A 25,730-nucleotide genomic window follows, 5' to 3' on the forward strand; every position below is an offset into this window, starting at 1 on the left:
TCGTTTCTCCTGATTTCATTGGACATCAGCAAAACCAAAATCATTCTAAGATTCACCTATGCAGTTCAACACGGGATCAAACGACAGGAAATAGTTCACACGGGGAGTAAAAAGCCCCGCTGCCGACCTCACAGAACATAATAAACCGTTACATCACCACCAATGGAAAGCTATCTGATAAATCATCTACCCATCATTTGTCCATGAATTCACCGAGACTCCCACCAGCCCAGAGACGGTGAGACAAAGCAGAGGACACCAAACACAATCCGTTAACTCTGGGGAGGAAAAACAACTCATCTTGTGCAACGACATTAAAAACAACGGTGGGAGTGGAATTAATGGATCTGTTGCTGACACTCCTGGCATTGTCTTGTAAAAGTGCAGAGAAGAACTTCCATTTATTTCACTTCCACACTTGAAAAAACACTAATTATAGTTAAGTATGAGTGTAACGAGTGTATTAAAAATGTAACGGAATAGAAAATGAAAAAAAGGAGGAAAAACATAACACCACCATAACAAACGTTGCAGATTTCATGGTTGAACCGTCACCCTTTGAGAAATATGAACTTCTGTTCACAAGCATGACAAATGTCGAAGCTTGACATTTGTCTGCCAGAATCATTATTTCAATTTCACATATTGTACAAAGCAGAATTTAAGGCATTACCAACACGCATCATCAAAGTAATCTATACAAAAAAAATACAGCTATCTACAGAAACACAACCTGCGATTTCTCCACGATTTTGTGTGCTTTACACTTTGAAACTCTTCAATTAACCAACGGTTTCAAGTTCAAAACACTGTAAAAAGGAGGGCATTTAGTGCAATTACTTACAGCAACAGACTATCAGTGATGTGAATAAGATTCATCGGACATGTTGGTAGAAGTAAATGGAGCTGTCTTGCTTAACGTGGCACACGCTGCTCAGAGCCGAGGGGGAACAGAAAGGCTCATGGCACCACAGGATGGTCTTACTGTGAGAATCAACGGGAGGTAAAGTCACAGGGGCCACTGCTTGCACCATTTAAATCCCATCAAATGCACCTTGACCTGAAATACAATGTCGAAGCGGCTGGGCAATCAGGGCAACATAACGCTGGACAAACGTGTGGAAATGTGAGTTGTTTTTATAGATTCGAGTGATTTGGCTCCGACAGCGTGAGAAGTGAATAAAAGTTTACGGATAGAAGTTTCCTATACGTAGAAAGATGGGACCACGGAGCAAAAAATTAAAAGTAAAGCAAAATACTGGTTTGTATTCGTATACAAATTTCATTTAAAGCAACAAAAACAAATCCTATAACCACACATCAGTGTAAAACGACTGCATCACACCAACCTGCCCTACTGCTCTACACAGCTGTACTTAAGACGATGCAGGAGACATTACTGAGTTTACTGCATAGAAAATGCCAAGACAACATGAAATGTTTTCAGGTATTATGTATATTGCTTACAGCATGAAGAATACTCAATATGTTGACCATCTGAAGGTGAGATGTGTTCTTGAATCTGCCATTGCAAAGCATTTTAAATGATGGACCTGGGAAAAGAGGAGTCTATCTTAACACAATACTAATTGTACACAGAGAATTATTAATCATAATCATTCCTCCTCTCTATACTGTTTATAAAGAGATGCCTTCCAAACAAGATTTCAGTTTAAAGCATCAGGAAGGAATCTTTATACAGTCAGTATGGACAGGAGGAATATCCAATAACCCTTTGGGCACATGACAATTGTTTGGCTTGCAATAATGTGAAAGTATCCTTTAAAGCTGCTCATCATGCCAGAGGATAGTCTGGTCCCTCTGCCTGCTGCACACGGAGGCTGTAGAGAGCTTTGATGGCTGAAGAGGACAGATAAACTCACAACAGCGTCTGGGGCCGATGGACGATACCATCACAGATATGATACCAGATACTCTTATCTGAACACATCTAATGAAAGGAAATATAATATGGATGATTCAAAAGGGATCAAACTGTACTTAAACGTCTACCTTTCAATGGGAATGTCTGCGTTGAGGAATGTCATCTAATTATTAACCTCTGAATGATTATATGTGGTCTAATTGCACTTATTTTTAAAGTTTTTTTTCAGTGACAAGGAAAAAGGTTGTCAGAAATAGGAAACTGCAGCGTTCGTCTCGGCTAATTTGTCAACAGTTAAAAATGCAAGTCAGTTTTTTTCCCTCTCTCTCCACAACAACAATACTTCAAACATATCCCCTTCATAAAAAACATAATCTGCACTGTGATTCCTATTAACAAGGTCAGTGTGAAACAATGAGTGACATTTTCTATGTGCAACACAAGACAATCATCAGATCCACTGGATAAAGTTGACTCTAGTACAAAAGTGAAGGACTGTAAACGTTAAAAGACAGAACAGATAACTTGATAATGATCACAACTTAATTAGAGTCGAGCCTTTCTTCGAGACGCACTTGAGTTGGAGATAAAACATCAGCAGTGAGAGAAGCGGGTTCCTCTGCTGTGATTTCTCCGGGTCGGGGTTAAAAAGGGTCAGATCTTCCATCTCAGACATGCAGTGATTAAAAACAGCCCATGGCGAGACTCCTGGGGGTCTCCTGTGCTGTTATATAAAACTTAATAATTGCTTTAACGTGATAACTGAGAAGAGTAACTAGGACAAAGATCACACCTCGTCACTGACTCGTCTACAAGGCAAACCAAAAGGCCCCTCTTCGGCTGAAGTGGCCTGCAGCCAGTGACGTTGTCTCATTCCCACACGTGGCTTTGGTGATGACCAGACAGCGCCTCGTCTGTTAATTGCGTGGTTTAAAATTGCATTCAAAGTCACCTAACTGGTGGAAAGCTTAAGAGGTATAGTGAGGAGAAGGGTGGGGGGTGAGATTCTCTAAAAGGAGAAAAGGTTAAACACTAAGTGATGGACATTCTCACTGATCAAACTGCAAGATATCTCGAGTTATCATAGAGAACCAAGCATTATTCCAATATGCAAACGCACTCACACATTGGGTACAAAGAGAATTTCTGATTGATGAACAGACACACTGATTGAATTATCACCATTTCGATTGTAAGACAAGTGCGAGATGCCGCACTTGTCCTGAGAGAGGATCCCATTCTTTGCAGGCGGGCCGTCTGAAAAGGAAGGAGGGGATAAAGTATCTCTGCTGACAGCAGAGGGTTTTAGACTCCTGCTGGAGAAGCATAATGTAACATACACTGACAATTAGCATCAACAGTGCCAGAGGCGCTCATGTCAGCAACTCCTTTTTTTGGGGTAAATGCTTTTGAAGGAAATGGGATCTTAGGAATAGATGAGATCACTGATCTTTTACATCAGAATAACATCAGAACCTGCAGAGTTGGTAGCTTCACTGTACTACAGACACATTCTTCGTAGTCCTTGCTCTTCCAAAGAGATGGTTTGGTCAAAAAGGAGGGCAGAGTGTTCTGAATATGATGGTAAACTCCAAGCATGGGGATGAGAAAGTGGCGACACAGGAGGGAGGGAGAGAAATGCAGTGTGCAAGGACTATGGTAGGCATATCATCCGCTACATACTTTCTACTCAGCTGGTAATATCCCTGTCAGACCTCAGCTGGCTGGGAAACCACAAGCTCGTATCCTTTGGCTGAGTGACCACCGAACCAAACCAGAACTTCTCACCAGAGATCTTGTATTTTTGTATATTTCAGGTGTGCAAAATCTCAAAGATTCTGAGGCTACATTCGCACTTTTCCCCCTCTTTCTCTCCTTGTCAGACTCATTCGTGGCAGTCCCTTCCATAGTTGCTACCAAATGTTATGCTACTTCCCTGCATTAGAGCGCCCCTCAATGGACAGTTTGACCTCCTGGGGGATGAAAGAGGGCCTTGTGACACCGGAGGTGCCTATTTGAGGGCGTGGCCCTTCTTCTCCCTTCATATTGTATCTTTGGAGACCAGGTGAGGACCAGCGCCTCTGAGAAGCACCTAGCGCAGCCTGCATCGCTCCCATCCCAGCTCCTGCAAAAGTAGAGCCCTCTGTGTGCAAGTGGTAACTGCTCTGGCTCCTTGGATGCTCTGCTGAGGTCCTACTTGGTCTGACAGGCGACTCAGCGTGCCCAACAACCCCAAAATGCGTGGCTTCCTCCTTATCGAGCACATCCCCCTGTCTTTCTCTGTGAATGCGGTCTAACCTGAAATGCGACGGCGGCCGTGACTGCTGAGGGGCAGGAGGTCCCATGAGTTGGTGACCAGGTCCTGATGTAGCGTTGGTTTTGCTCAAAGTCCTTGACAGATTCTGCTGTTTCTGTTGTGAATGATGGTGCTGCGGTTGTTTCTGCTGCTGTGGCTGAAGCTGCTGCTGCAGGGTGATGGACACACAGACGTCTCCTACTTGCAGATGATGGCAGGTCAAGCCGTAGAGTTGAGCTGTACGCTCAGGGTTGCAGGACGACCACCCTTGCCCAAACACAAAAAAAGGGTGCTCCGGGGGCACGTCAATGGTCACTTTGCTCTGCTGCTCCCCCACAGTGAACTGAAGTGACACAAGACCTGGTCTCTGCTGGCTCACACGGATGTCCACCACCATGCTGGAATCAATCTTAAGCCCCCCACTCACCTCGGCGCTCCGCACAAAGTCCTGAGTCTGCAGGTCCTCCACGCGCTTCAGCTCCCCAGTAGCCAGCTGGATAATGGCTCCCTTCATGAAGTGTGATGGGTTGGAGGGAGCCGAGGCAGGAGCCAGGCTTGAAGCTAAGGCCTGAGCCACATCTGCTGTAGGCTGGACAGGAGGCTGCTGGGGGAGATGCTGCGGAGCTTTGGTCAGCTCTGCCCTATCAAGGAGGCACACTCTGGCTGAAGAATCGGAGGCTTTAAAGCTTGGGATAGGGGATGCCACGGCGGTAGCATGGCTGGCTGGGGCGTCATTAGCCTGTCCTGGGTAGTGTTGCTGTGGGGGTTGGGGCTGATGCTGCAGATGATACTCCAAGGGTATAAGGACTGGTTGCCCATTGGCAAGCATGACAGCATGGCCTGGTTGTCCCGTTTGTTGCTGGAGACCGGCCACTCTGGGGTCGTTGTAACTCACGGCCTGGGCCGTGTATGCAGTCCGGCTGGAAATGACGCCTGTGCCGTCTCCATGGAGATCTCTGGTTCTCTGGGCACCCTGAGAAAGGTTCAAGGGAGCAAAGGAGACCTCTTTTCGCACTCCACCTTGGCTAAACGAAGCCAAACGACCAACAACCTGCTGCACCTGGAAGTTGATTAAAGGAATTAAGTGTTAGTCAGACAACTTTTAATTAGCTGAAATGTACATAATTCAAACAAGACATCCAAACACCCTAACACCGCAGCAGCCTGAATTACAGCACGTAAGTACATTTCACTCCAACACACAATATGCCCAATCACCTACAGCCCCACAGCACAGACAACGCTTCTAAAATGATGGGTTTCCTACAAATACTGATGTAAGAAAGTGCACAGTTAAGACAGACATTCTCTACATATCTAATAATAATGTTGGCTACTGAAATTTCTCTATGTACTCACATTGATAGAAGTTGAGTTTTAGTGCCGTTTCTTATTAAATTAAATTATTACTGTCTGTATTCATTCTAAAGATATTTCATTCCTAGATCAACATGAGGATAGGAGTTTTAAAAATCGTCTTTTGGTGCATTTACATATATCTATCACTAGGCCATCAGGTCGTCTTACCTCCAGGTCGCTGTCTGGAGTGCTGCGCTGGCCAGGTGAGCTCCTCTCTTCCAGCCGTCGGTTCAGCAGGCCTTTGTCTTGGCTGTAGTCCTGGGCCACAAAGTTGGATGCCACCTGCAGCAGACGTGCATTTCTGTAGGCCGAGTCGAGTACAATCTCCCGAGCTCCCTGCTCTTTGTCAGCTCCGTTCATCTCTGATTCGTTCTCCAGCTGGACACTGTGGGAGTCTCTGGTGGCAGCCCTGGGGCCCTGAGGGTGATAGAAAACTGGCAACCCTCGAGAGCTGAGCTCTGTTGTGGGCAGAACTCCTACGGTACCAAGGTGCTGTTGGCCAGCTTGCTCTGAAGGCAGCATCAGCGGGACACCGCCGGATGCTGCGACTTTGGTAAAAGTATGAGCAGCTACCTGGGCTTGGGGAGGTGGGGAAACGACGCCTTCCTGTATGACTGATGGATAGGGAACGAGGTGGGACACAGCATGGGGCTGAGGAATGGTGCCTGAGGGAGAGATTAATGATCCCGGGACAAAGCCAGGCGGTAGAGCATAAGGTACTGCTGCATAAGGGGAACTTACAAACTGGAGAGAGGAATGAGGGATCTGGGCGTAACCAAGAGGCGGATAGGGAAGGCCTGGATGCTGCAGGAGAGAAGAATGTACAGTGTAAGCTGGAGAGATGTGACTTAACACTGGGTGAAGACTGGTAGGCGAGTAGGTAACCGATGGAAGAGCCACTTTGTAGAGCATACTGTATTGGTCAACTGGCACTGCTGGAATGCCATCAGAATTATCTACTCCATAATGAAGCCCTGGCTGAGCTCGCATCCACTCTCCAGGTGGGGTCCCTCCCCGAGTGTCACTATTGGCTGCAGAGTTCTGGATGGAAACCACTTCATCTTCTCCGATCCCAGCAGCAGCAGCAGCACTACTGGCACCGCCCCCTCCTGCAGAAACAACTCCCCCTGTTCCTGCAGCCCCACTGCTGTTACTAACTAGGAGGTCCCTCTTTTTAGGAGGAAGGCACTCCTGGTTGCGCTCCTGAGCTTGTTTCATTGCAATCCTCTGACCAAGCAAGTAGCTTTACTGTAATGCACAGGAACTGAAACTTGCAAGCCAGTCAGCCCGTACAGGAACCAGTTCTGAAATCACTGGGCTGACCTTGTCTGCCAATTCACCTGGAAGAACAAACAAAAGACATCTATATTAGTACAATTAATTAATTTCCCAGATTGCATACTGCCTCATCACACCAATGGAATAATGATTAATAAACATGTCAAATTAAATGAAAAATGACCTTGATTTCAGGATGGAACAGGTGGTGCTGCCACACTCATCGCTCACTGTCGAGACAGAAACCGACGGAGAATGACAGAATGTATTTGTAAAATAAACCATTAGACTGGCCCAATATAACATTGTCATGCCTCAGAGATATAAGATACATGGTTTTCTCACCAAGGATACCCACTCAATTGAGTAAGTGTGGGGGTCGTTTTACCGAACATACTCGAACTCTGAATTGTTCTGCTTTTTGGTTGTTTGACATTTAAATGATGGCTCAGAACAAGTTCACGTTGCAGTGTGAAGAGTGTGAAAAGTCTTCACATGTGCTGTGAAACTGAAAGAACTCCATAAAACAGTTAATAATGACAATATGTGATGTATTGGTGTTTAAAAAAAAAACACATTTAGGAACTTTGGATGTTTACCTCTAAAGTCACAAAGAATAAAAATGTATCGTGGAAATCGTTCTTGCTATATAACATATTGCAGAATTGCCTGTGTATCTTATTTTAATCAGTTATTCTACTATAATCAAGTACAACCTATTGTTTTATTATCACAAGTCAATCCGACCCTGTGATTTAACTGAACTAATGTTAAAGGATTGTTGACTGTACCATGAAATACAATTCGGGCATATTTGGCATCTTAGGATTTTAAATATTGTTCTGTATGAATGTGGCTTTTCTAATGTGCTTCATAAGGTCCCAACATGTGAATTATCACAAATTGAAAGCATGCTAACTATGCTGATGCAATGTAAGAAGCTAAATGTGGGTCCAAGTAGATCTGCAAATACAAGCTAGCATTACTTTCATTCTATTCCAACATAAAGACACACAAGTAGAGTTAAAGTTGTGTGGTACTGTTAACTCATACCTGATTAAACACAATCTAGGGTTGAGTTTTGGGGCGTGTTCCCATTAGTTGGAACAGCTTTTTTCCTTGTTTAACATCAGTGCATTATTTCAGACGAGAGTTCCTGGTTTCATTAAGCATTTGTCTAGAAAACTCAGTAAAGCTGCTTTAAAAATGAATGTCAGTGTTCTCCTTCCCACCGCTACACTTCACTCTAGAGTATGTTTACCGTTAGCTATCTTAGTGGCTGACTTAGCTAAAGTTAGCTAGCGCCATGGAATCACTATTATCCAGGAAACGCGGGAAAGTGACAGCGTGACACTTTGTACACTAACACGTAAGAGTAGATGGTGAGTTCAAATGATAGATATCGGTTTAAGAGGTAACGTGTTTATCGCTCGAATGTACCACTGGGCACCAGGCTAGAGGCTCCGGCTAGTTAGCCCCGCGGCTAACGCCGCTACAGCTAGGTAGCGTTGCATGAACTGACTCCAGTCCAGCTCAACTCTCGTCTGCTCACAACCAACATGGCAACGCGCGGACCCCTTATCAGATACGTGTCTACTTTGTCGTGTGGACGTACCTCCAAATGTCATCGCGATCAGGCTTTTCTGCATAAAAAAAAGTTGATATGCGGAGGCACAATTGAAGAAATCAAGGCTAAGGAGTCGAGCCCATTTCGAAGGCCAGCAGAGGCGCTCACGAATGACGTCACTGAGTTTATTCAATTTCCTGTTTTTTCATGACTGAAGGCCTTTTCCGGCCAGTAGGCTCGTGCGCGATGAGCCAGGCCTGCGCATAATCGATCACCGGCCCACACACAATGCACGCCTATTAGATTTGTGATCGACTTGATCTGACGTCACAGGCACGCTGCAAGATCCGCGACATGATAGAAAACATCTGGCTGTCGCCCGATCAACGAGCTGATTGGCTCTTAGTTTTGACAAAGAACACCAGACTTTGTCATTGAAATATTTAGCCAGATGACAGGCTATTAGTTTAATGGTATGCTATGTAGGTTTAATCTGTTAAACATATATTGTGTGATTTATAACAACAGAATAACAATAATTATAATAATAATAAAGATTATTTATATAGCACTTATGAAAACAAGCAATTACAACCTGCTTAACAAGACATAAAAAGAACAAACAATATAATGAAATAACAAATACACACATACAGTATATTTACAAACAAAACAAATAAATCTGACAGCCTTCTATAAACTACAGGTAGCCTATAAATTGCATCCAACAGGATGTAACTATTTCTGTGACTTCCTGTAAATTCTTTTAAAGCTGCAGGGAACTGTCAGACTGGACTGGAGTTTTTTGTCACTGCCCACTTTGCCTCGTGATGTCATCATCTTTCCAGGTGAGGCCCAGTTCATCTTGAACAAGGCATTTCTTTATTTCCTCTCTCCTCGTCATGTTTTCCTTGTGTCTCTGCATGCATCCCGGGAGGACAGACTAAGCAGCAAGGATAAGATGCAAGGGAGGGAAATGAGGATGCAATTTAAGAGACTTGGGATGCATCCTTCTTGTTACACCACCTATAGCAATTGTTTCATTAGGATCTCTTCTTTCTGTTTTGATCCTCGGCCATCCAGGTGGTCATCCAGTCCTCTGTCAAAGTGCTGTTGGAGATACTGAACCCCAAAAAGCCCCTGGCGTGTCAATGTGTTAGTTATATCCTGAGAGGCAGATGGCACCCTGCATGGCAGCTTCTGCCAGTGTGTGGGATTTATATATACAAAACTCTTAATTGCATGGACAAACTCTTACGCATATGATGCATATTTTGTTAAGTAGGCCTATAATTGGCACATGTTAGCAGGAATCTATGTAAATATGTTGCTGTTATTCAGACCTGTGTGCAGGGCAGTGAATCTGTCTTTTCTTCACTTGGCAGTAATACATTGTTAACCATCTGCTCTGCATATTGTTCATATCATTTGGGATATATATGAAGCAGGTGAAATAAAAACCACAACACAAATTAATTTGAAAAATAATGTAATGATTGGTTACTGGTACACATTTAAGCCTTATTTTCCTTTTGGAAAAACAGCTTCAGTGCAGTACCACTGAATTTAACTAGATGTAGATAAACAGTTTTTCAGAAATCTAATATAAGTCAACAGATTAAGAATATAGTTAAACAAATTGACAATCTTCCCAAAAAAAGGCACAGGTAGCACTTGCATCCCTCTTAGAGAATTTTTGCATAATTGAATAAATACATCTGCTGCTCATTAATATCAAACTGTGCCACAGTGGAAGCACCGTCATCATGCAATTACAGCAGAGTGCAACATGGAATTAGTGGAAAAACACAGCATATAAATATCTCTCCAGAAAATATAAAGCCTAAGTCAAGGATAAAGGTTATTTAGTACCATTAATCAAAAATATGAATCGGAAGATTTCAAGCATATACAGTATTTATAATATTTGCCAAAATAATATTCAACACTTCGACTTATAACAAACGAGCCTATATATTGAGTAAAATGTGCAAAGAATCACAAGTTTATCTGAATATCATTGGATGGAAACTGGTCGATCCAGCATCAAGGGGTCGATGCTCCCGTGTTATAAGACAGATGTTGAGTCGGTCCAGTGGGCTTTGAAATGACATGATGTCCTGTTATTCTAAGGCATTAGGACATTAAACAGTGCTCGTTGGTCACCAGTTGTAAAAAGTAAGAAAATGACTGATGCGTCTCAAAACACTTCCTCGTTCAGGAGGTAGTAAACTTCCCAGGCAGACACTTTTAAGGGTCTCCAAATGACAAAGTCTTTCAGCTCCTGGAAGTTCAGCTCTCTGATTGCCCCATAAAAACCTGTTCACGTCATCACACACAAACTTCACTCTCACGCATGGAAGGACAGCAACTTCACTGCTTGTTTTCTTTTAGAATATTCCTCTATGCATTATCTGGAGGAAACCAGAACAAACACAAATATTGTTAAAGCTACATACAATGTGGTTAACCTTTCCCTTTGTCCAAACATCAGGCTTTTCTTTAAACAGCCCATTTGGGACAATTGACCCATATTGTTATTTTATTCGGACATGTCAAAATTACACAGATGGTGCATTTATGACACAATCCAGATAGATTTATTTTCTCATGTGCTGCCTTGAAACTGTGTCACTCGTCATCGTCCCATCACTGTCTGCTTCACTGCATTCATAACTTCAGTGCCTGAAGTTTACTACGCACTAAACTCCAGACTGGTTTGAGTCAAAGCCCTTGTCTGTCCCTTTGCGTTTGAATATTTACTCATCCAGCTACTTCTAAAATTAACAGTTTCTCCTCAGTGCCTTACCAGAAGGCCTCTGTAAAAGTTTCATAAAGTTCCTTCAAAAAGAGAAGAGGAAAAATCTACCACAGTCTTAAGTCCTCACAGCTCCACGTTGCCCTCTAAGTATCACCTGCTTTTGATACTACAATAGACCCTTTTCTCTGCTTCAAAAATAGAGTAAATCTAAAAAGTAAGACCCTGAAATCACACTATTTGCTGCTTACAGTGAAACCTCAACACATCAGTAAAATATGGGCACTTGGAGCAAATAGCATTCAATTTGTGCAAAAAAAGGGGGAAAAAAGCCTCATTACATTCAACCAGGCCAGATCCTCTTTGTTTTTACCACGCAATAAAATACTCGTTAGCAGTGTTATTTTCTGTTCCTCTTTCTTAAAATAAAATAGGTAAAATACTACATTTCCTGGAAGGCAAATACAAGTTGCCTTTTTGGAAATCAGTGTTCAGAGAAATGCATCAATGCTGCTGCAGTAAAAATGGGCATCTCCTAATTTCAAGCATTACTATTTGGATTAACTTTTTCCAATTCCAGTTTCAATACAGTGGTCTTACAGACCAACAAGAATTTAATAAAAGGACAACTAAACTCATGGCAACGCTAAACACACACTTATATAGTTAAATGTAAATTATTGCTGTGCATTGAATCACAGGTACATCTTGGAGAAGAAGCTCTCAACTCAATATTAAAAGATCCCCCAAAAAGCCCCGTTTGTGTAGAAGATACAGTATTCTCAGCAAAAAACAAAGAGCAGTTAGTTTAGCTGAATCTTGAAAAAGACCTAAGCGGATGAAGACAAGAATATATAGATCTATTATAAAAATGCAATAAGAAAGATGATCCGTCATAGTCAGTGGAGACCTGACAGTAACAACTCACCGGCTAATAAGGAAGTTGTGCTTCAGTTAATCTGAATTCCTCAACTGCACTGGACAATGATTCAGTCCTACAGGACACTTCAGTTCAGAAATTACCTCAGATTTGGATGCAGCATCAACGGTGCAAATTCTAGCTTATAAATAATAATACAAAAAATCAGAAGCCAAAGTTATTTTTTCTTTTTCTCAGTTTCCTAGTCATTCTTGTTAGTATTTAAGAAAGAGTCAATAGAAAATTAGATGATTAACTGTTACACAAACCTGAACTGAGCTCAGAAAAGTAAAACCCAAACACCCCACATCTTCAGATTGTGTCATTAGCAAGAGTCTCGGTAGAGAGCCAGATCCTCGCCCCATTCAGAAACTTGCTAATGGGGGTCCCGTGGATACCGCGGCGACACAGGTTTCCCGTTGGAGTGAAAGGAAAGGAGGAGGTGAGGAAGTCTGGCGGTGTAGTGGGGTCATGTGGGGATCTGGCCTTAAAATACATCCTCCTTTGGTCTGAGAGGAGCCCACTTGAGCTGGGCAGTGAAGTGCTGCCTGGACTGGGTCCCTTATACTGCCTGAGCTGGCTCTGTAGTATCTCGATTTCATCGACCAGTTGGGAGAACTTGTGGAAGGCGGTGATGGGGCCTCCTTTGGGAATGCAGGCTTCAGGAACCCAGCGTAGAAAGTAGAGCCTCCACAGAGCCACATGTGAAGGGGTGAGCAGGGGAATGAGGAGGCCCTGCTGGTCAGCAGGTCGAGAGAACCAGTCTCTGAAGAAGCGCTCAGACGGACTTTCGTCTTTCACAACAGAGAAGTCAGGCTTCAGCTCCGACAACAGTGAGCCCCGTCGGGTCAACGTTTCCTCTCCGCCCCTCAGTCCGTTGCGCAGAGATGCAGGCATTGCTCGCAGTGTGGAACTGTAGCTTTTCTGCTGGAGACATAGATTATCATGTTTAGTGAGAATAATCTCAAACTATCTAAATAAACAATGACTTATTTTCTGTGTAGTAATTCACCTCGTGTGCATTTTCTCAAGTTGCTGATGACACAAAATGTAAAAAACTGCACATAAATTCTCAGCAGCGATAATCCAAACTGCTGAATGGATGGATTCTTCATGTTAAACATTTACTTCATCACAAACTGTGTGTATTTCAGCAAGACACATGTGAAAACAGTAGTACTAGCAGCCTGAGGTAATTGTCAGAAGGTAAAGGATTAAAGTGACCCATTTTGTAAAATACACATCGTTATTGATCCTTGAAAATAAGAAGGCTATGGTGTGGTGAGCGCCTTAAATTAAGGCATCTACACTGTATTTACACTCTACGATACATACTCGAATTCCTGAGAAGAAAGTAAATCAAATTGTGCTAAAAAAAGTATTGTATGTATAATTGTTACCTGATGACAAAGGGAAACCAGAACATAATACTTGTCTACTGATGATTTTGGATGCAGATGTTTAGGAAGTCCTGGCTACATGACCGTAAACAGGAAGGACCGGTAACGACCGCACGCCTTTCATTCAACGCCAACGAATGGAAGTCGACACTAAGATTCAAGTGTTTGTAAAAGACGAGCGTGTACACAGAAAACAAGGCGCTGCTACTTCTCCAATAAACTTGCAAAGTGTGTACCTTTGTGCGTCTGAAGGTTTTCACTTCTCCATTCTGAACGCAGGCCGCTCCTTTGCCGACGTACATGGGGTTGTTGAAGAGGGTTTGATCTTTGATGGAGAACTGCTGTGACCAGTCCCAAACAGGAGGGAAGAACACAGCCTGGTCTTCTCCTGGAGGGATGGCTTTATTCTTGGCAAAGTCCTGTTAGGAAAACACAAGGTTATTTATACTCCAGAAGCTTTTTCAGTGTAAAATAATGTTTTCTGTGTACTTACAAACTTGAGATGACAATCCATGCAAGTAAACAAATAAACACAACTGCCATAATTTATCTTTTAGTTACTTTCCTGACCACGAGCTAATGTGTCCTTATACTGTGTGCATTATGTTGCACTCTTTCCTGTCAATTATCTGACACACGCACAAGGAAACTATAGTCTTTGACATGAGATGAAACCATAAAAACACACTGTAACCTGGAATTATAACATGTTTTTATTCTTCTACTACTGACACAGACACGTGGGTCTTTCCACATATGAATGCATTCTGATATTTCATCAGAGCAAATCAGATAATATGTTTTCTTAAGTTCTCATTTGATTAAATATTCAGGATTTTGGTGGAATCCGTTTCTTTTGGTGTTCGGCATTGTTCAATGTTAGGCGAAGACTAAATAAATCAATATATGCATGTGTCTCTCACCATCAAGTGCTGAGCTCGCTGTTTGGAAGAATTGAAGAGGAAAGTACTGAAGAGTGGGATCCACATGCTATCACTCAGTACGGTCAGATAGGCCTCGGTGAACTCGAACGCTGATGGGTACTGGTTCATCATCTGCCACACGCAGTCCAGGAGCAGCATGAACATCGGGGACTTGACCGAGAGAACACACAAAAACACACAAGAGGCATAAGTGCCTTGACATTTCTGTCAGATCTGAGAGTGGGTTATTTACCGTCAGACAAATACCTCCTCTTTGTCATTCTTCTTTAAGTGGTTGCATCTGTCCAAGAAGCGATGGCCAGCCATCACCCACTCCTTCTGCACTAAACTCTGAAAGCCAACGAGGCTGCGATAATGAGGATCCAGCATGAGCTGCACCAAGGATGACACTACACAGTTCAGGTCTCGGTCTTCCTCTTCTGTACAGGGCAAAAGAAATCAGAAGAAATTAAAAGCTTTACCAAGCTGGCCCCATTCAGACCTGGCATTAACATGTACATATAACATATTAACACCAGTGAACAGGAAGTTCTTAGTCAAAGGGTTATTACAGCACACGAAAACTGAAAACAAAAATAACTAAACGAGGAACTAACTACTTTAGCTGATGTGTTTGAAGGCAGAAGTTAGTACAATATTACAAATGATGAAGTAACAAAAACAAACGTTCAACATCATGCACCAGACAGTAAAGTTAATAATAAAAATGCTCTTGCTAATGACAGATAAAGACAACTTACAAAGAGAGAGTTTTACCTTGAATGATCACTGAAGTATTCTTTCCATCCAGGTGGAACACTATCTCAGCCGAGTGTTTCAGGAAAGCCCTCGAGTCACAAACACAACGTTAATGTTAATTCAGCTTCAAAAACAATGCATCCTAATTCATATATAATTATTCATTCATGTTCCAGGTGGAACTGTGAGAGTAATAGAAATGTCAAGGCCAGCATGGCGTTTTAATGTTGGCTCTTTGAAAGTAAACTGTTGATTATGTTTATAAAGCCCTATCATGATGCAGATTGTTAACATACCTGACATACTCCAGCCATCGTGAGTTTTCAATAGAAGAGAGCCACCTCTCATCCGACTCCTCGAAAGGATCTGCACACAATCAACACAGTCAAACATGGACACACTAAACACCAAACACAAGCTTATCAAAAAACCCTTTTCATTCAGACCCAAAACAAACGTGCATTGAGGTGAAGTTCACACAGAGCTATATGGATGCTTGCAGTGGTGGTTATTTACTGTGTTGACGTGGCAATGAGACTCACCTACGACGCAGATCTGCCGGACTTTAATGAAAGCACTCTGGATCTCTTGGATGTTGGGCAGACACTTGTCTAGATCTAACCTGAGGACTTCACTGCGCTGCGGGTGGCTCTTTGTGATTGCCGTAAAGAACCTACCACAACACAAGACAGACGTCAGTGGCCGAGGTGGTAAAACAGCTGTAGCAACATCTCAGCATTAAATTAAGACGAATATCTGATTCCACCAGTTGGTCACGTTGACTGCTATTTAATTCCAGTGTGAAAGACAGTAGAAACAACACATTTGATACATGTTTTGAATCTGTATGAAGAAGAGGAGTGTTATTTACCTCTGTTCAATCTTCCTCTGCTGCACTGGATCAATAACGTTGGCCATGCGGACAAGAGCACTTCCATTTGGATGATTCCAGCACCAGAGCTACAGGGAAGAACGGACATAAATCAGTGTGCTCTGATCAATCAAACCCATTATAAATTACTCCTTTAGTGGTCTCTGAATGGGCAAATAATACAACATTTTCTTGTTATAAAAAACTGAAAGGGATGCATTTGGTAACGAGCAATGGAAATATCAGAAAACTTACAGGGATGCGCCGATCAGTGATGAAGTACCGCTTTAGATCCTGATCTGCCAGAGAAACTGGGACCACGATGTACTCTGGAAGACTAAAACGAGAAAGACTGTGTTACACAGGAATCAAATCACAAGGCAATAGGAAAATACATAACTTCCAATCTTAAAGTCCAAAAGATAAAGACATGCGAAGGCAGAACATGTACATTTATAGGCTATTTAATGTATGACTTACCCATGCCCATCATTTCATATTAGTAAGTATGTTGCTTCATGCTGACATACCATACTAATTACTACTAATTACTCAAAGCCTTGGTGATGTCCTGTAAATGACTTGTTAGTACTGGTGAGTATCTTTAGCAGTGAGTTTGTTTGGTGATGGATGTGTACAGATTGGTACAAACTACTATTATGCAAATGGGAGTCTTCCACATAAAACACTGTACAATCCTTCCTTTGAAACCCACCATGATGTCACCACTCAAGTCAGATGAATAGCCCATATTGTCCAAAATAGATTGGCATGTTACATTGAGATGTTTTTTTTTCATCAATAACTCATGAAGCCAGGAAAAAAAGCACACAGTGTAAATATTCCGTCTTGCCAAAACATACCAGGTATGAGTAAAGGGTGAAATTTAGAGTGTCTGTACCAACGAAGGCCAAGGGAAAGAGTTAGCGACATGCTCTGCCTATGAAACACTAGAAACAAGAAACAAGCTGAACACCTTGGTGAGAGGGCGTAACCCTCATTGATGGAGCACACTCTCCACTCCGATGCCCCGGTTCTCTTGATCTCCCGATCCCAGTCTGATGGACGGTCAAAAATGGGGGTCCGTAATCCTCCTCGAGGGGTGGAACCATTGACTGGCTGCCCTGGAAATACAGATGCACGTTGCAGATTATTTCTGGTGCAGAGTGTAGAGAAATTAAATATTCATCGTCATCAAAAAGGATAGGAATTATAATATGATTATAATTATGGAATGAAAAAGGGATTATCAAGAAAGAAACGTATAACAAACTATAAAGTGCACCTTTGATTTCATGGTATCGCCGCCCTTGATATTCAAAGCCAAACAGCAGTTGAAGATCAGCTGGATGGGAATAGTGAGCGATAGCAAGGCAAACCTAGAATAAAAAGAAAAAGTGCTTTTATGGGACCCACAATGCAACAGAATAGAAGAACAGCTGAACGGAGGAATTACACATTATCAAGGCAGATTGGGTTTCATCACAACCATTAAGCGTCAAACCTCGGGGTCACTCAGCGTGTTAAAATGAAGCATATTCTTTAACCATACAAAACACAAGAACAAGTGAAAGTTGGGAAAGCAAATATTTAACTGACAGCCTACAGCTCTGGGTTTATAGGACTGAATCTCTCCGTGGTTCCACTGGAGTCAAACAAAGCTGTCCATTCAGTAGTAAAGCTGTGAATAACACGAGAGGACACAGAAAAAGTGTGCGTGTGTGCATGTGTGTGTGTGTGTGTGTGTGTGTGTGTGTGTGTGTGTGTGTGTGTGTGTGTGTGTGTGTGTGTGTGTGTGTGTGTGTGTGTGTGTGTGTGTGTGTGTGTGTAGACGAGACTGCTCCCAACTCTGTAATTTCCTGGCAAAATAAGCTATTATAGGTCGGGTTAATTCCATATGTCACAAAGTTAAAAAAAGAAGAAAAGAGCTGAGCCCAGTTTTAGGTTCACAATGTAATTGCATACATGGAGTCCATAAATAAACTCACATGGAGTGAGAGAGAGCAGACTTGTTTCTGTAATCATCCTCCCATTTTCTGTTGTAAGCAGTACATAGAATAATGTGAATACTGCTTTTTAAAATACATTAAATAGAGACTTGTAACACTTATAAGTTAAATGCAGAGCCATACTGTAATGCTGCTGTCAAATTCGCTGCACGTCCTACAAATCCTACAGAAAAAACGTCTCCCAGATGACACGGGAGGAATCAGACGTGTAACCAAGTACATTCATGTCCATTTCATTGGTACCTGGTTGGATTTTTTGATTTTGATTTTTTGCCGTAAAAAGAACTTGAATGTCTTGACAACTTCAGTTAAAGCCTGAATTGCTGCTAGTTACCACAACCACTCAAGTCACCAAATAAGTGACTAATTACCCAACAAGGAAATGCATGTTCCCCTGGCCTTAAAGACTACATTAAGATTTTTGTGCATATTAGTTAGTGTCCAACTATCTTCTGAAAAACACCCCTTAACTATCAAAACAACACTGGCATTAAGATATTTAATTTCTTATTCCAAAAACACCTCTTTAATCTGTGGCTCCTATAAAAGTCTCTCCACTCAGCTCTAGTTTGAAGAATAAAACATCTGTCGGCTAATCTCTCTGTGCAGGAGGTTTTCATACAATCACGATCATTTTCAGTTTCCTTGCCTTGAATGAGCCAAACAATGTCTCGTTCATCGTTTGGCAAATGGCCGCGCTGAAAACGCCTTTTGAGAAGCGAGTCGTCGCTACGCGGACAGAGGGTGAGAGGATGGTACATCAAACGTTTGTGTGATATAAATATCACTGTTGCTGAGGAAGTTGTCATAGAACTGAAACTGAGTGCGAGTGTGTAGTGAGCTCACAGTCAGGAAAGGAAATGTTTGGTCAGCAACAAGTAACAGTGGGAAGGACTAGTGAACTGAATTAATGACTTATTAACTTATTAAGGTCGGGGTCGGCACATTTGGAGAAACATGAAAGAGTCATCTAGATTTTAAAAGAATATACCTTTCCTTCAGGCCGATGACTAGACCGGCTTATTTATTTATACCTACCCTAGCTTTAAGCATTAAAGTCACTGTGTGTCCAGATATGCGTGTGATATTTTAAAATAAAATAAAAAGTTGTGGGGATTCATCGCAGAGATCCAGATACATGAGGGATTTGGAATGGCAGTGTGCAGAATTGCTTTAAATTGCATGATCTTTTATTGTCATTTCATAGACTTATTTACATTTTTCCAATTAGTCAGCTCTTGGCCCACCTGAACCTGAAGTTGATGAGTCTGACAAGCAGTAATGTTATTTGTAAAGCCTCTAAAAACACTGCATGTGGCTTAAAACACTCACCTTTTTGGCACTCTCAGGCCCACTCTCATCAAAGCAGAACCTTATGATACGCAAGTCTTTGCAATAGAGGATGAGCTCTGTCGGGTTGAACTTCAGCTTCTGGTTTGACCCCAAAACTTTCTTCTTCCCCTTCGTATCATTTACTGAGAGGAACAAACACTTTATTACACACCAGGAAACAGAACTTCTTCTCATGCAGATGTCAATGCTTAGTGATGTAACTACAAAACACTCAAAGATCTGCATGTCTCTGCCAAGAGTTTGACATTAACGTGGCACTTTATATCAGATAAAGTGGCAACAAGAACTTGGAAATATCTTATAGAAAAACTGTATGGCACATCAAAAAAACTAATTAATAGCTGGGCTCAACCAAGTGAATGCTGTATTCATCCATCAATGCACCATACATTAAGTTGGGAAGTGTGCTGCACTTATGGCAAACAGTAACCGATGACTTAAACATGCCATTATGTTGAATTTGTTTAATCTTAGTTTTAATTCCAGGTGTAAACGGGCTTTGGGGAAATCATTATTTCTTTGCATGATTTATTAGCATCAAATATAATATGGGGTTTTGACCTCCTGACTCTGGTGTAGTTTAAATATTGTGTGAGAGCACAAGGAGAAAACATAGTTATCAGTAGAATCAAAGCACGATTCCCCAGTACAATTAATTTATCTAATTATTATTTATGTCTTTAAACAAATCCCATAATTATAATGTGAAAAAAAAACAAGCTGGGCAAAACATAACCTCATGCTTCATCACTGTAACACAACACACCTCGCTCTGGGCAGCTGCCCTTGCAATGTCAGCAATCGACAGCAATGCGATATATAAACAAGTCTAATCCCAGCCAGGCTGCACAGCCACTAAAGACCTCGCCGTGACATCACTTGTTATCAGACTGCTGACCGCGAAAGAGAACAGCAAACGAGAACAGCCAACCAAGCTGTCAAACATTAATAAGCAGACAATCTAACTCGAGTTCTGATTGTAGACACTCTTGTAAAATGAAGGGGTTTGGATGCTGACTGCTCTGAAACAGTAAGAGTTTAGTATCCGCTGAATATACTTTAAAAATGCCAACTATCATTTATTTATTTTGTACCATTAGGAAATTAATAACTTTTGGCCACTGATGAGACAAAATTACACAATTTGAGTTAAACTCTTGGGCTCTGGTAACAACACTTGCACACGGGGAAGTCAGCAGGTGAACTTCTGCCACCATAAAAGCACAACAGTAGAGATAAAATAAGCTTTGCAGTAAATGTACCTGTTACTACCTGCTCCAGACAGGTGAGGGGGATGTCATGTTCTCCAAGCAGGAGGTGGGATAAATGGGACTTCTGTGGTGAAGACAAACAACAAATGAAGTACGTGTGACATCCTGTAGACCTTAACAACCATAACTGGGGCGCCAGGATGGCTCAGTGGTAGAGTTGGCACCGCGGGTTTGAATCAGACCGGCAGCCCTTTCTGCAATGTCATCCCCATCTCTCTCCCTCTTTCACTCTCTCTCAATAAAGAGCAAAAACAGCCCAAAAAAAAGTTAAAAAAACAACCATAGCTCACTGGAATGATACATCAAAGTGCTGAGCAGATCAATTTGATCCTCTCAGGCTGAGTCATTATTAAGTTCCACTTCGTTATCATGGCAACAACTGCTGCTTAGCTGGAAATGACGTCCGTTCTCTGTTTCTTGTGCAGTATCACTGACAATGCAGAGCAGGAAAGTGCACAAGTTTTCCTTCCTCCTAAGCAGCTGCACTGCACGCACAAACACGGCTGTGGAAATGCGTGTACTTAAACTATTCAGCAGTATTCTGGTGGCACCAGTAGATTTCACAGATATAAAGCTAATTCTGTTGCCATGGGCGGTCATTCTTTGTTTCAAAGCCTGATTAAACTTTAAATATGGTTTTGACTACTATGTCATAATGACACCAAACCAACAACCTTATACCTTCAGCTACGTCTAAGAATGACTAAGACGGCACAGTTTGAATGCATTCAGACAACCAATACCTGTTTAGAAGGGGTATCCGGAGGAATGAAGGAGACCTTAAAGTTGGTGCATATCAACTTCCCCCAAAGGTCATCCTGGCTGCTTTCTGCACTGATGCACTTCCTCACAAAGTTCACCTCATTAACTACTATCTCCCCTGGTGACAAACAGATGAGGGGAAAAAGAAGATGTGAGTCTACCGTCCACCACAACACAAAGAAAGAACACAAATGGAAGAATACAAAGTAAATATGATGATGAAGCTGAATTGGCTTGGCTTCCACTTCTTGTACCAATAACTGACTTTCTGCCATGAATGTAGTGTTAATCTGTAACCAGGCTAAAAAGTGGTACATTCTCAATCACAAATAGAAGTATGCTTTTATTACTATTTAAGCTATGTATTATTAAGCTCATTATTGAAATATCATAATGAAGTTGGTATCCAGTGATTACTAATGTGTATAATTTTAAAATAATGTTTTCAGAAACATCAATCTGTCATAGAACAAGTACCACCCAACGATTCAAACACAGATTCAGTTCACTTTCTTACAGTAACTGTCCTTCTCCATCTACCTTTGGATCCTCATATTTTCTGCTGTTCCTTCATTTACATAACCATTAACCATCTACACACCTCAGTGGAGACATTTTACAAACCAAAACCATAAAAGTTAACATGTAAAGCTTCTGGTCTCGACAATAATAAAAGCAAAAAACTAAATACTAGAACAAACTAACCGTTATTAGTTCATTCCTGTTATCCAATATATCTCAAGGGTGAAGAAGAAGTTAAACTGGTCTAACATAGATTTCAGTCGGCAGGAAAGCTTTCTTCTTCCTTAACTTAAGGCTGACTGAAAAATGGACCTAACGACCCAGTGCAAAAGAAACAATTTCAATATTTCGGTTCAATTTACAGTTTTTATTTTCCAAAGGAGACTGTATATCCAACATATCCTGTATATATTAATAGGTATGCAGGAGGCTGTGGTCCCTGATCTGATCTCCAATGCTTTTCTATAAAAGCTGAAGCTACTTTACCCATAGTTTCTGTTGGGCGGGGGGGATTTAGGCTAATGAGGCATCTTTTCATATGAGTAACAAAAATGAGCAGGCTGTTTTTGTCAGGCTCCAAAATCAAGATGGGAAGGTAAATGCTGCCTGGCAACGGAAAGCCTGTTTTACCTGCCATTTAGTACTCCTCGTGTCTAAACAAAAAAATAAAAGTCTTTAAATGATGTAAAACTGACAAAATAATGATAGAGTTATGTTACTTTTATAGAGGAAGTCACTGTATATTTACTCCAAATAACACACAACTTAACACTCTGCAAAGGGTGTGTCGAGCCACTCCCATGAGGCTCGCAAGTCAGCTGCTCAGACCTGACCCAGAATAAATCATTGAAAGAAGACTGTCCTGCTGCTCCAGTTTATTAACTAGCTATATAAGAGAAATGTGCATTGACTGGCACAGTTTGAGAGAATTAAGACCTCTATATTTAAAACCACTTTTATGATAGAGTTGTACAGCCGTTGTTTCCTGTAAAGAGAACAACTGAGAGGTGGAAACACCACAGGGAAAGAGAGGGCCAGTTCTACAAAGGGCACTAAACTGCTGCTTGTGCAAATATCTCTGGCAACGGGATGTTTCTAAATCCTCATGAGAAGATGCATCGTGAGAAAATTACAAAGAAAACAGCTGAACAAAAGCCTGCAACGCTGCCTTCAATAGGGCTAATAAGGGTGGTGCTGATCGACAAATATGTTTGAGAAACAATTACAGATTGCAGATTTCCTACTTTGTTCTGCAGCTGCTGCTCAACAATCTGGGGACTAATTAAGTTATATCATCTTATTTCCAATGCACGTAATACTGTGGGTTTAATATTAACTTATGACAGCAACTATTCTTAGGATGATGCAGAAAATATACTTACCTTGAAGTAGCTTGGGTTCCAACTTTTTAATAGGCGGTTCAATAGTTTTCTTCACATCAGTCTAAAAGCACAACAGAGTGAGTTAAACGGTGAGTGAATAATAATGTTTCATTACAAGGTGGAGGGACTAGAAAAATACCACTTCTGTGTAAGGCTGGGAGATATGGCCTAACAATATATCTAGCATGTTTTCTCTGAATTCAATACATAAATCAACATTATGAAACAAACACATGGTTGTGTATACTTCTGTGTGAATTTAACATCTGACAAATAAGAAGTACTGAGTATTTTCTAATTTAACGTATAGCTTTATTGCAACATGTTCATATTTTCTGAGAAATCTGAGTTGGTGCATGCTCGTTATCAAATTGCTTCTGTAGAATATATATATATATATACACACATATATTTGAAACTTTGAGACTTGAAACAGGATTGGCAGATTCCTGACACGCCTTAGGTTCTTGTTTGGCATACAGAGATGTTGAACATCCTGACTGCTATTTTGATTTCGTTTTGTTGAGGTCTCATTGCATAAACAGTTGCAACAGGCAGTAATTCTCCTGGTGCAAGTACTTTACAGAACTAGGAGGCACGGAAGACACAGCAGTCAACTAATGCTATTAATAATGTATACCCAAATTCTGCTCACACTTGCAGATACAGTGACAGCCTGTAAGTGTTAAGGCAGTCAAGTGTTTGTCATTGTTGGCTCCACTCCAGCATACGGAAAGTGATCACTTTCAACTTTAAGAGTGTTTCTGCTCTTATGCGTGTTGTTTTAAATCAAAAGTGCTGGAGTACACAGCCAAAATAAACCCTAATATTAGGATTGCCCTGCGTATGTCAAAATAAAGAGTCAGAGCATATTTTGTTAAATAAGCAAAAGGAGTTTAATTTACCAAGCTATATAAAATACACGCCTCAGACAGTGTACAGGGCTTTTATTAAGACTGAATCTGGGTTAAGTGCATAATTGATGTTCTCTCACAAATGTGCAATCACTGGAATGTTTGTGCACTTCATCCTACATGCAAATATTTCCCTGCACACAAGTATAGGTAATTCTTTTTTATTTGCAACTTTTTAAGTGATTAACACGACAATGTGGTGATGATTTTAAGCTATAATACAGGAATCAATACAAACACTGATTTTGCTGCACCAGCTGTAAGCAAACACCTAAAAACAGATCCCATCTCCACACATGTGAAATTTTAGCTGGGTAACGTTCCTCTTTCTGCTTTTCAAAACGGCATCAGACAAATCTGCAAACGCAACATCTTCTAAACCGGTGACACTTCACTGAAGTCACCGTTTTGAGACGATCCACGGTGAAAACTTAACTTCGTCACACACAAAAGCGTACCTGCACGGGGGGGAGATAAGACTTGAAGGTCGGTTTCATGGGTTTGACAGGAAACATCGTTTATTTCCACCCGCTCAGCGTTGCTCCTCAACGGGCGCTTGGCTGTCGCGAGTCGGGGGGGGAGAGAAGAACCAACGACCCTCCGGTAAAGTTCGGCTCTTATCCGAGTAAATCCGACACGTCCGCGTCTGAAATATTCATCGAGCCAGCCCGGCCGAGCGACGGCACTCCTCCATGTCGGTTAGCAGATCACGCTAGCTGCCTGCGAAGTTGACAGAAGTTACCGTTGAGCCGTCGCGTTAGCTTCGTTAGCTGTCTAGCATAAAAGTACTCCGTGAAGTTTTCAAAACGCCGTTCCCATTCAAGGATTTAAAGAAAACACTCTAGAGGCGGCCGTTGGGTGTCTACATTTTCTTTCCACCTGTTACGGTGTTAGTTTCCCTCAGTGACTTCCTGAATGTCTGAACGGATCCAGCCAAGTACCTGATGCCGTAAAGAGCTTAGCGGCCATGTTTACTAAGAGCCGAGGTCCAGCCCCACTTCCGGGCTCCGCTGCTCGGCGGAGATTTCTGCATCGACACTCTTTTATCGCCTGGAAAGCTGAACCAGGACCCCGGGACACACTGCGCACATTATAACCGGACTCATAGATACTACTTTATATATATAAAACAGTTGTTTTGTTTGTATTCATCCAGACCACCACTAATGGACTACAACTCCCATGAGACACTGACCAGGCTCACGGGCGAAAGGCTCGGGTCGGCCTTCTTTTTTTTTCCATAGTAACTTTATTTCACAAAATAACCAAACTCTAGGATAAACAGAAACATTTGTAACACTATCTTTGATAGATGATCTGGATTAAATTAAAATATATATGACGCAAACACACAGGAAGCTACAGGTGTACAACAACCGGTCCCCGAATAAACCTGCAATCACAGCAGAGTAAACGCAGACACATGAAGAAAAGTTAGAAACATTTCTGCTATACTATCTAGCATTAATACTAACATTATTAAACCAAAATTCATGTTCACT

At 41.7% G+C, this 25,730-nt stretch overlaps 2 protein-coding genes across 3 annotated transcripts; both read right to left on the minus strand.

The window, feature by feature from the left end:
* Window positions 1-3,798: 3,798 nt before the first annotated feature.
* On the minus strand, window positions 3,799-8,553 carry atxn1l (ataxin 1-like). The gene is made up of 3 exons (XM_084013789.1): window positions 8,434-8,553; window positions 5,709-6,880; window positions 3,799-5,241 (listed from the first exon to the last, which is right to left on the minus strand). The coding sequence occupies exons 2-3, from the start codon at window positions 6,756-6,758 to the stop codon at window positions 3,814-3,816; spliced, it is 2,478 nt and encodes an 825-aa protein (XP_083869915.1). The 5' UTR covers window positions 6,759-6,880; window positions 8,434-8,553; the 3' UTR covers window positions 3,799-3,813.
* Window positions 8,554-9,857: 1,304 nt separating this feature from the next.
* Window positions 9,858-25,206, minus strand: mtmr10 (myotubularin related protein 10). 2 transcript variants are annotated; one of them, XM_084013800.1, is made up of 16 exons: window positions 24,687-25,206; window positions 23,315-23,375; window positions 21,392-21,528; window positions 20,640-20,712; window positions 19,357-19,499; window positions 17,301-17,394; window positions 16,992-17,139; window positions 16,271-16,352; window positions 16,016-16,104; window positions 15,687-15,817; window positions 15,441-15,510; window positions 15,163-15,233; window positions 14,653-14,825; window positions 14,386-14,556; window positions 13,699-13,881; window positions 9,858-12,986 (listed from the first exon to the last, which is right to left on the minus strand). In XM_084013800.1, the coding sequence occupies exons 1-16, from the start codon at window positions 24,741-24,743 to the stop codon at window positions 12,375-12,377; spliced, it is 2,295 nt and encodes a 764-aa protein (XP_083869926.1). In that variant the 5' UTR covers window positions 24,744-25,206; the 3' UTR covers window positions 9,858-12,374. The 2 variants fall into 2 exon arrangements, with proteins under 2 accessions (XP_083869926.1, XP_083869925.1); XM_084013799.1 differs by having other exon boundaries at window positions 9,858-12,989.
* Window positions 25,207-25,730: the final 524 nt, after the last annotated feature.

The sequence above is a fragment of the Eutrigla gurnardus genome (genome assembly GCF_963514095.1).
Source record: "Eutrigla gurnardus genome assembly, chromosome: 1".
Classification (NCBI taxonomy): Eukaryota; Metazoa; Chordata; class Actinopteri; order Perciformes; family Triglidae; genus Eutrigla; species Eutrigla gurnardus.